Source organism: Nematolebias whitei, chromosome 18 (genome assembly GCF_014905685.2).
Source record: "Nematolebias whitei isolate Nwh7 chromosome 18, NemWhi1, whole genome shotgun sequence".
In the NCBI taxonomy this organism is placed as follows: domain Eukaryota; kingdom Metazoa; phylum Chordata; class Actinopteri; order Cyprinodontiformes; family Rivulidae; genus Nematolebias; species Nematolebias whitei.
This window is the reverse complement of record NC_056515.1, coordinates 3,015,982-3,027,008: the sequence shown is the minus strand read 5'-3', so window position 1 is coordinate 3,027,008 and position 11,027 is coordinate 3,015,982. Positions and strand designations below refer to the sequence as shown.

The 11,027-nt window shown below is 45.6% G+C and overlaps 1 protein-coding gene across 1 annotated transcript in view; it reads left to right on the top strand.

The window, feature by feature from the left end:
- Nucleotides 1–2,321, top strand: part of lrsam1 (leucine rich repeat and sterile alpha motif containing 1) — a 145,545-nt gene extending 143,224 nt beyond the window's left edge. The window contains exons 30-32 of the mRNA XM_037692504.1: nucleotides 1,104–1,170; nucleotides 1,362–1,564; nucleotides 2,077–2,321. Of these exons, the coding sequence (XP_037548432.1) occupies nucleotides 1,104–1,170; nucleotides 1,362–1,564; nucleotides 2,077–2,199 (393 nt within the window). The 3' untranslated portion in view covers nucleotides 2,200–2,321. The remainder of the gene's footprint in view (nucleotides 1–1,103; nucleotides 1,171–1,361; nucleotides 1,565–2,076) is intronic.
- Nucleotides 2,322–11,027: the final 8,706 nt, after the last annotated feature.

Genomic DNA, 11,027 nt, shown 5'->3' with positions numbered 1-11,027 from the left:
ACACACACACACACATGATATAACATGAAATTTCAGAAATAATAAAAGATAAAACATTAAATCCAACAGTTACTGCCATTGATTTTTATTGTTAAGCATGTTTTGATAAGAACTGCTGTTTTTAAAATATTGGAAAAAAATATTTTGACGACTTCTGCATCACTTCTGCTCTGCAGGTATTTTACTTTACCGGTATTTTAATTCAATTGAGTTTATTTATACAGATCTAGTGCAAAGTCACAACAGAAGTTGTCTCAGGGCACTGCAGAGAAAACATTCACATACATAAAAAGTCAGTATATAGTATATAGTCCTGATGCATGCTCAATAATCCAGGTATAAAAATCTAAAAAAGTTCAATCTGGTCCTCTGGACATTCAAAAAACAAAACAAAGTTTTGTTTTTTTGAACGTCCAGAGGACCAGATTGAACTTTTTAGATCAGTTAATAGTGTTATTTATCTAAGGAGCCAGCAGATTTTAAACAGGAAATCTTATCTATGTCTATCTATGTCTATCTTGGGGGGGGTGTTTTCGTGACTCAGTGGTGTACAGTAAGTACCACATTGGTCAATAGGGTAACTTCTGGTCACATGGCAACAAAATGGGGGATTATGGGTATTTAGTAGCAAAATTGGAACCATGAGCAAGAGATTTCTGTGAAGAGTATTTATGGCATTAACTCTGTCTTTATCACAAAAGCTCACCCCCAATAAGGGTGGGTATTGGGCAGCTATATGAGCACCCAGGTGTGTCAAAAGAAAATGGTATTTAGCAGCAAGAAGCTCAACAGCCTGTCAAAATAAAATATAAAAATAAAACAAAATAGTGTTTTTAAAAAAATACATAAATTAACTGCTCCTATACATATACTGCAGGGTCCAAAGCATGAGAAAAAAGTACTGGCTTATACACTGGCAATTGTAGTAAAATAAAAGTGTCCCTCAGTAATGACCCTGTGGCTCTCCTAGGGGTTGTTCTCCACAGTTTGAAAACCACTGAAATGCAGATCTTTTATATTCATGTGGTTTGAATCTATCTGTAGAAAACGGATCATGAAACGTTAAAGGAAGAAATTCAGCTGATTTATTTCTGTTTGTCCAGGTGGGCATTAATGAGACAGGACTCCAGACGGCTCTTCTGAGCTGGGCTCAGGAACGCCACCCTGCAGGTATGCCACCTGACACACCAAACCAGGATTTGTTCAAACGCAGGAAGTGTGGTTTTATTCAAACAATGAGCTAAAACATTAAGACCACTGACGGGAGGAGCGACATTACCTGGTTACCATGGCAGCAAACAGTGGGTGGGGTTAATTATTTTAGTATTTATGATTAAAAAGCCTCTTTTCTGCTCCTGCAGCTGGAGCTTGTAAAGCTGTCGAACAGGAGGAAGACGTCCCCAAAGCGCCGTCGTCTTCGTCTCCCCCTCCATCGTTTCCCAGCACCTCCATCATACAAACCCCAAGCCCGACACAGTCCCCCAGGACCCCTGTCACCCCATCGGCTCCTGTGCCCGTGGACGGACCAGGAAGTTCCGAATGTGTGGTCTGCATGGAAACTGAGGTGAGTTTACCTCGTGCTTATCAAAATATTATTATTATTAATCTGTTTGTATAAAATTGAACAGGTTTAACCAACATACTATATCTGTGATCCATGAAACAACTCGCAACTCCAAGATTAAATGATTTTTTAAATTTACATTAAAGGGTGTCTTTCTGGGCAGCACGGTGGCACAACCAGCTGTTCACATGGTCAACTGCAGCTGGTTTTGGTTGTCAGCAGCAAAACTGGTTGATTCACTCTGAGAAGGTGCTGTTTATAAGACTGAGCTGAATACAGCACCTCAGACTGAAGAAGTCTTTCAGATGAAAGACGAAACATTTCTACTTTTTTTTTTTTTTTGCTTTGTTTTGTTTTTTGAATATCCAGAGGACCAGATTTAACTTTTTTAAATTTTTCTACCTGGCTTATTGAGCATGCATCAGGAAAATCTGACTTGACTTAAGCCTCGAGTCCACTTGGGTTTGGACTTCCTGTAGAAGGTTCTGATCAGGTTCTGTTTTTGTTTTCAGACCCAGATCATCTTCCTGCCGTGCGGTCATGTCTGCAGCTGTCAGGTTTGCAGCAATGCTCTGCAGAAATGTCCGCTGTGCCGCAGCTACATTACTCAGCGCATCCGGCTCTATCTGAACTAGATCGGACCTGACCGGACCTGACCGGACTCGCTTCCTCCTGTATTCATGCATGACCCTGAAGCTGCTGTGAGCGAACATTGTAAATGAAGCTTTGAAGGCTTCATGTATTATTAAAACCCTGTCCTGATGTTTCTGTCTCTCTGTTGTTTTTAATCCAACACATTTTCTTTGTTTTCATTAATAAACATCACACTCGTGCTGTTAGCTTCTAAAGCTCATTATTTCTCCTTCAAAGAAAGGTAGTAACGTTTATAAAATCAATATTTGTATGCTTTGAAAGTTCTGAAACTTTATAAACACACGAGTAAAAAGGCAGCTGATGAAAAGCATCATACATTTAGATTTTCAGATGTTTTAAAAGCTTGTTCATTTTTAAATATTAATGTTTTTAGTTTATAAAGCTAATAAAATGTAATTAGTTTGAGACCCATTGCCTGGTCACATGAAGCACCTTTTATTTATTGCCTTCTAAATGTCGGCGAGTTTGTTACGTAGCTGTTCCTATGGTACCTGAATGCAGCACGGACACCCTTTAAAACTTTTAAATCGTTTGTTTTTTTTTGTCACACAATGTAAAAAAATCATCTGGTTTTTGGTTTTAAAACTGCAGAGAATGCATATCACCCGCTGCCTTCAATAACAAAGCTTTGAACACACCCCTCATGTGATATGTCAGGGATGACTCTCAGCTACTACCACGCCAAACCAACTCAGTATCTGTAAATTTAGCAGAGTTATAGACATTTTTGTGTTCCCAAGGTCGATCAGCTGTGGCTGCCATCTTGAACAGTGTTGACTCCAGCAACTTCCTGAGTTTAATTGAAATTTGTCCAGTGGTTCATGGGATATTTTGCTAACAGACAGTTACTGCCCATCTTTGGTGGAGAAAATTTTGAAAACTGCATAAAAACTGAAATATCTTAATTTTTGTTTGATTTAGCTCATTTTTAAGATGTGGTAAACCCCCATGCTTACTGTTTATATCCAGTGTTTAGCTGTGACTGGAGCTGTTCTGTCAAAGTGCTCTTAACTCTTCGGTGTCTGTTGGAAACAGTCTGTATATAACGGTGACTGTAATACTCACATTTACTGCGATGAGACAATAAAAGACTGTATTTATGTCGGTGTCAGCATCTTCTTTTAATGAAAAGATACACAGATAAAACAAACCATGACAAACTCCACCGTGTTTTACTGAAGGAACTCACTGATGAGCATCTCGCATGATAATTTTGAGCTCACTTCTCAAGAGTTTCAGTATCTGGGTGTCTTGGTCCTGAGTGATGGAGCGGGAGGTGGATCCACGGATCAGGGGCTCGTCCTCAGTTATGAGGGTGTTGCTTCAGTCAGTTGTAGTGAATAAAGAGTTTAATCTGAAGGCAAAGCTCAAGATTTACTGGTTTGTCCATGTTCCAAACATCTCCTGTGGTCATGAGGTTTGGATCAGGCTTATCTGCGGTCGGGTCGCGGGGGGTAGCAGCCTAAGTAGGGAGGCCCAGACTTCCCTCTCCCCAGCCACTTGGGCCAGTTCTTCCGGGGGAATCCCGAGGCGTTCCCAGGCCAGAGAAACATAGTCCCTCCAGCGTGTCCTGGGTCTTCCTCTGGGCCTCCTCCCGGTGGTGAGGTGTTCCGGACACGTTCCACCTTTATTTAGAGTTGGATAAATCACACTGAGCCTCGAAGACTCATTTATAAGTGAGATCTGTTTAGACAGACAAAAAGTAAAGTAGTGAAACTGGACACGTAGGAATTGGAGGCAAAAAAAAAGCTTCCTTGTAAGGTGTGTGTGTGTGTGTGTGTAGGGGGGGGGGGGGGGTCAGTCTCAGAGATGGGGTGAGGAGCTCTGTCATCAGGGGGAACTGCTGCTCCTCTGCATCAAAAGGAGTAAACTGAGGAGGTTCATCTGATCAGTACTCCTCCTTTTGGAGGTTTTCTGGGCACTTCCCTCTGCGTAGACCCAGAACTTTCTGCAGGGATTATAGATCCTCTCTGGTCCGGGAACACCTCGGGGTCCCCCAGGAGGAGCTGAGGAGTGTCTCTGGAAAGAATGAGGTCTGGGTTTGACTGCTGGACCTGCTGCTGCTGTTATCCAACCACAGATGAGCGGTGGAAGATGGAGGCTGATGTTTCTATCAAACATGCTGGTTCGTTCTGGTCCAAACCGTCGCTTTTCTCACCGTTTTCCCCTCAAAACACAAAGATGTGCTCAGTTGAAGACACTTTTTTAAAAACCTAATTTTTCATCTGCTAAGATCTTTTTTCATGCCTGAATCTCTTCCTCTCTTGCCTGCTGAGAAAAAAAAAAAACATTCATCTGTACCTCATCAAGTTGTCTGTTCTGTTTCCGTATGAGTGGCTCACACCTTGAGTTTTGGAACCTTTTTCTGTCCTGTGAGGTCAAAGGTAAATGGTAAATGGAATGGACTGTACTTATATAGTGCCTTTCTATCTTATTTCAAGACACTCAAAGTTCTTTACAACAATCTGTGCCCTCATTTACCCATTCATACAGCTCTATACTAGATCTCTACAAAGATAATTGAACAAATCATTCTAAAGAGACTAACCAGAGCTTTAGATCACATTCATACACTGATGGGACACACATCAGAGGCTATGAGGGGTTCAGTGTCTTGCCCAGGGACACTTCAGCATGTGACTGCTGGTGGATTCGAACCCCCAACTCTCGCATTGGAGGACGACTGCTCTAACCACTTAGCCACAGCCGCCCCAGGTCAAAATCTTCCTCTGAAATGGTTCAGCTACAAAGACTGAAACCTTTTATAAGCATACAGACAGATATGGGAATTGGTGTTTTAAAATCCAGATCAGTAAATTGTGAAATAAAACAAGTTACAGTATATAGAAAAGATGAACATTGAAAATACGCATCTACAGAAATATAAGTTCATGAAAAGTTGACATCAAAATCTTATAAAGATTAACATTGTTATATATTTGATTTAGTGGGAGCTGTTTAAAATGTATTTTGTTATGTAACCCTGGTTAGAGTTATGCACAAAACAACATTGTTGCATGATTTATCTCCTGTTTTGTGGAATCAAACCAAAAGTTCTATTTTCTGGAAAAGGAGTCAGAAATTGTTGACATTATCGGTTTCATTGAGAAACCACCTAAGGGGTTCCTACTATCATCTGTGTCAGATGAGGCAATTTTAAAAATGTCACTAGAACCTGATTTATATTTGGTCAGTTTTTGTCCTGTTCAGCTCTGAATTGTCAAAAATAATAACCTCATCCAAACCATCCACATGCCTGCTAGATCCCATCCCAACCAGACTGTTTGAAGAGGTATTCCCCCTAATTAATAACCAAGTCTTGGATCTGCTTAATTTGTCTCTGATAAATTGTTATGTACCACAGAGCTTTAAGATTTCTGTAATTAAACCTTTACTTAAGATGCCTGATCATGATTCAGAAATCCTAACCAATTATAGACCTATATCTAACCTAACCAGCCGGTCAAAGCAGATGGCCGCTTGTCCTGAGTCTGGTTTTGCTGGAGGTTTCTTCCTGTTAAAAGGGAGTTTTTCCTTTCCACTGTCTCCACTGTGCTTGCTCAGGATGGGAGACTGCAACGAAGCCAAGATTCAACTTGTCTGCTGGATTCCTCCCCTCCCTGGGCTGCCACCTTACCGTGGTGGAGGGGTTTGAGTGTCCCAATGATCCTAGGAGCTATGCTGTCAGGGGCTTTATGCCCCTAGTAGGGTCACCCATGGCAGACAGGTCCTAGGTGAGGGACCAGACAAAGTGCAGCCCAAAAACCCCTTTGATGAGAAAAATAAATGGACCTAATGTTCCCTTGCCCGGACGTGGGTCACCGGGGCCCCACTCTGGAGCCAGGCCTGGAGGTGGGGCACGCGGGCGAGCGCCTGGTGGCCGGGCTTTTACCCATGGAGCTCGGCCGGGCACAGCCCGAAGAGGAGACGTGGGTCCCCCTTCCCATGGGCTCACCACTTGTGGGAGGGGCCAAAGGGGTCGGGTGCAATGTGGGATGGGTGGTGGCCGAGGGCGGGGACCCTGGCGGTCTGATCCTCAGCTACAGAAGCTGGCTATTGGGACGTGGAATGTCACCTCACTGGTGGGGAAGGAGCCTGAGCTGGTGTGTGAGGCTGAGAGGTTCCGGCTAGAAATAGTCGGACTCACCTCTATGCATGGCTCTGGCTCTGGAACCAGTTTCCTTGAGAGGGGCTGGACACTCTTCCACTCTGGAGTTGCCCCTGGTGAGAGGCGCCGAGCAGGCGTGGGCGTACTTATTGCCCCCCAACTTGGTGCCTGTGTGTTGGGGTTCACCTCGGTGAATGAGAGGGTGGCCTCCCTCCGCCTACGTGTGGGGGGACGGGTTCTGGCTGTCGTTTGTGCTTATGCACCAAACGGCAGTTCGGATTATCCACCCTTTCTGGAGTCCTTGGAGGGGGTACTGGAAAGTGCACCTTCTGGGGACTCCCTTGTTCTGCTGGGGGACTTCAATGCTCATGTGGGCAATGACAGTGAGACCTGGAGGGGTGTGGTTGGGAGGAACGGCCCCCCTGATCTGAACCAGAGTGGCGTTCTGTTGTTGGACTTCTGTGCTCGTCATGGATTGTCAATAACGAACACCTTGTTCAAGCATAAGGGTGTCCATATGTGCTCTTGGCACCAGGACACCCTAGGCCGCAGTTCGATGATCGACTTTGTCATCGTCTCATCTGATCTGCGGCCACATATCTTGGACACTCGGGTGAAGAGAGGGGCGGAGCTATCAACTGATCACTACCTGGTGGTAAGTTGGCTCCGATGGTGGGGGAGGATGCCGGTCAGACCTGGCAGACCCAAACGTATTGTGAGGGTTTGCTGGGAACATCTGGCAGAGTCTCCTGTGAGACGGAGTTTCAACTCCCACCTCCGGGAGAACTTTGAACATGTTCCGAGGGAGGTGGGGGACATTGAGTCTGAGTGGACCATGTTTCGTGCCTCTATTGTCGAGGCGGCTTACCAGAGCTGCGGCCGCAAGGTTGTCGGTGCCTGTCGCGGCGGCAACCCTCGAACCCGATGGTGGACACCGTCGGTGAGGGATGCTGTCAGGCTGAAGAAGGAGTCCTATCGGGCCTTTTTGGCCTGTGGGACCCCGGAAGCAGCTGATGGGTACCGGCAGTCCAAGCGACATGCGGCTCGGGTGGTCGCTGAGGCAAAAACTCGGGCATGGGAGGAGTTCGGAGTGGCCATGGAGAATGACTTCCGCACGGCTTCGAGATGATTCTGGTCCACCATCCGGCTTCTCAGGGGGGGAAAGCGGTACGCCACCAACACTGTTTATAGTGGGAGTGGTGTGCTGCTGACCTCAACTCGGGATGTTGTGGGTCAGTGGGCGGAATACTTTGAAGACCTCCTCAATCCCACCAGTACGTCTTCCACTGAGGAAGCGGAGCCTGGGGACTCTGGGTCGGGCCCTCCAATCTCTGGTGCTGAGGTCACCGAGGTGGTTAAAAAGCTCCTCGGTGGCAAGGCCCCAGGGGTGGATGAGATTCGCCCAGAGTTCCTAAAGGCTCTGGATGTTGTAGGGTTGTGTTGGCTTACGCGACTCTGCAATATTGCGTGGACATCGGGGGAAGTTCCCCTGGATTGGCAGACCGGGGTGGTGGTCCCCCTATTCAAAAAGGGGGACCGTAGAGTGTGTTCCAACTACAGGGGAATCACGCTCTTAAGCCTCCCTGGTAAGGTCTATTCGGGGGTTCTGGAGAGGAGGGTCTGTCAGATAGTCGAACCTCGGATTCAGGAGGAACAGTGCGGTTTTCGTCCTGGCCGTGGAACACTGGACCAGCTCTACACTCTCAGCAGGGTCCTGGAGGGTGCGTGGGAGTTTGCCCAACCAGTCTACATGTGCTTTGTGGACTTGGAGAAGGCGTTAGACCGCGTCCCTCGGGGGACCCTGTGGAGGGTACTCTGGGAGTATGGGGTACCGGGCCCTTTGATACGGGCTGTTAGGTCCCTGTATGACCGGTGTCAGAGCCTGGTCCGCATTGCCGGCAGTAAGTCGGGCTTGTTCCCGGTGAGAGTTGGACTCCGCCAAGGTTGCCCTTTGTCACCGATTCTGTTCATAACTTTTATGGACAGAATTTCTAGGCGCAGCCAAGGTGTTGAGGGGATCCGTTTTGGTGGCCTTAGGATTGTATCTCTGCTTTTTGCAGATGATGTGGTCTTATTGGCTTCATCAGATCGTGACCTACAGCTTTCACTGGAGCGGTTCGCAGCCGAATGCGATGCGGCCGGGATGAAGATCAGTCCCTCCAAATCCGAGGCCACGGTCTTGAGCCGGAAAAGGGTAGAGTGCCCTCTCCGGGTCAGGGAGGAGGTCCTACCCCAAGTGAAGGAGTTCAAGTATCTTGGGGTCTTGTTCACGAATGAGGGAAAAATGGAGCGTGAGATCGATAGGCGGATAGGTGCAGCATCTGAAGTGAAGCGGGCGCTGTACAGGTCTGTCGTGGTGAAGAGAGAGCTGAGTCAAAAGGCGAAGCTCTCAATTTACCGATCGATCTACGTTCCCACCCTCATCTATGGTCACGAGCTTTGGGTTGTGACCGAAAGAATGAGATCTCGGATACAAGCGGCCGAAATGAGTTTTCTCCGCAGGGTGTCTGGGCTCTCCCTTAGAGACAGGGTGAGAAGCTCGATCATCCGGGAGGGACTCGGAGTAGAGCCGCTGCTTCTCCATGTCAAGAGGAGCCAGTTGAGGTGGCTTGGGCATCTGTTTAGGATGCCTTCTGGACGCCTCCCTGGTGAGGTGTTCCGGACACGTCCCACCGGAAGGAGGCCCAGAGGAAGACCCAGGACACGCTGGAGGGACTATGTTTCTTGGCTGGCCTGGGAACGCCTCGGGATTCCCCCGGAAGAGCTGTCCCAAGTGGCTGGGGAGAGGGAAGTCTGGGCCTCCCTACTTAGGCTGCTACCCCCGCGACCCGACCCCGGATAAGCGGAAGAAAATGGATGGATGGATGGATTCTGGATTCCTTAGATAGAGAACTTTACTAATTGGCTTTTATGTGAATGTTGCTGTAAAGTGCCCTGAGACAACTTTGTTGTAATTTGGCGCTATATAAATAAACTGAATTGAATTGAATTCTAACTTTCATCTCAAAAATTCTAGAGAAAATAGTTGCAGGTCAGTTGCGTGAACATCTACAAAGAAATAATCTGTTTGAAGAGTTTCAGTCAGGGTTTAGAGCTCATCATAGCACAGAAACAGCACTAGTAAAAGTCACTAATGATATTCTCATGGCCTCAGACAATGGACTTGTGTCTATACTGGTCCTGTTAGACCTCAGTGCTGCATTTGATACAGTTGATCACAATATTTTACTACAGAGGCTTGAATATGATATTGGAATTAGAGGAACAGCTCTAAAATGGTTTAAATCATATCTATCTGATAGACTTCAATTTGTAAATGTAAATAATAAATCTTCTTCATACATCAAAGTTAGTCATGGAGTTCCTCAGGGTCAGTGCTTGGAGCAACACTCTTGTAGTGGGAAGGGCCATTAATGATTAAAACTTTTTTATGAATTTTATTTTGAAGGGGCACCACTTTCAGCTTTGAGAGAAAAATCTGAAGGTCTGAAATTCAATTCAGATGTTATTGATGTTATTGTTTAATTACCTCAAATTACCCTTTTTACACCATGAGTTATTTTATATGAAGGATTCAGATGTCATAAATAAAACACACAAGCTTTAGCATAGAATTTTGTGACGTTTATTTGACTATATGAGAAAATAACTGTTGAAAATTATTGGTTACATTTAAACAAATGCTTTGTTTAATAACCGGAGTTTATGGAAATTAATATCTTTAAAAATGCTCGATAGCAGGAATTAACAGATAAAATGAATTTATTCTATGCGATTATCCAAACCAAAAAATGAGATGAAATGTGGAACTTTGGAATTTTCAACAAGCAAATTATGCAAACTTAACTTGATGCATGCTCAATAATCCAGGTAGAAAAATCCAAAAAAGTTAAATCTGGTCCTCTGGACATTCAAAAAAACAAAAAACAAAACAAAGCAAAAAAAATGTAAAAACATTTCGTCTTTCATCCGAGAGACTTCTTCAGTGTGAGGTGCTGTATTCAGCTCAGTCTCTTAAATAGCACCTTCTCAGAGTGGATCAACCAGTGTTGCTGCTGACAACCAACACCAGCTGATCACATGCTCAAGAAGGACCATCAGCCTAACAATGGATCATTAGCACCTGATGGCTGTTTACTGTTCACAGAGGGCTGAGTGATACTAGCAATCACAGCATTGTAAGAGGGGGACAGTTGAACCCGGAGGCTCCACCCCTGTTTAATGATGGACGGTTTCTTTTCACAAAGATGGCCTCCTTTACTCCTCTCTCAAACCATCGTTCCTCTCTGTCCAGGATGTGAACATCTTCATCCCTGAAAGAGTGACCGCTGGCCTGGAGATGAGTGTAGACCGCAGAGTCTGGCCTGATGATGTTGATCTTCTGTGCTGGGCCATCCTTTTGGCCAGTGGCTGTTTAGTTTCCCCGATGTAAGACTGATCACCCTCCTGACACTGAACAGCATACACAACATTACTCTGTTTGTGCCGGGGGACTGGATCTTTGGGATGAACCAGTCTTTGCCGTAATGTATGTTGGGGTTTAAAAGCCACTGGGACGTTATGTTTAGAAAATAAACGTCTCAGTTTCTCTGATACTCCCTCAACATATGGAATGACCACTGGTCTGGGTCTGGGTTCCTCCTTTTCACCTGTTGGCTGACTGGAGTCCTGTTTGGGTTTCTTCTCTGCTTTCAGGAAGGC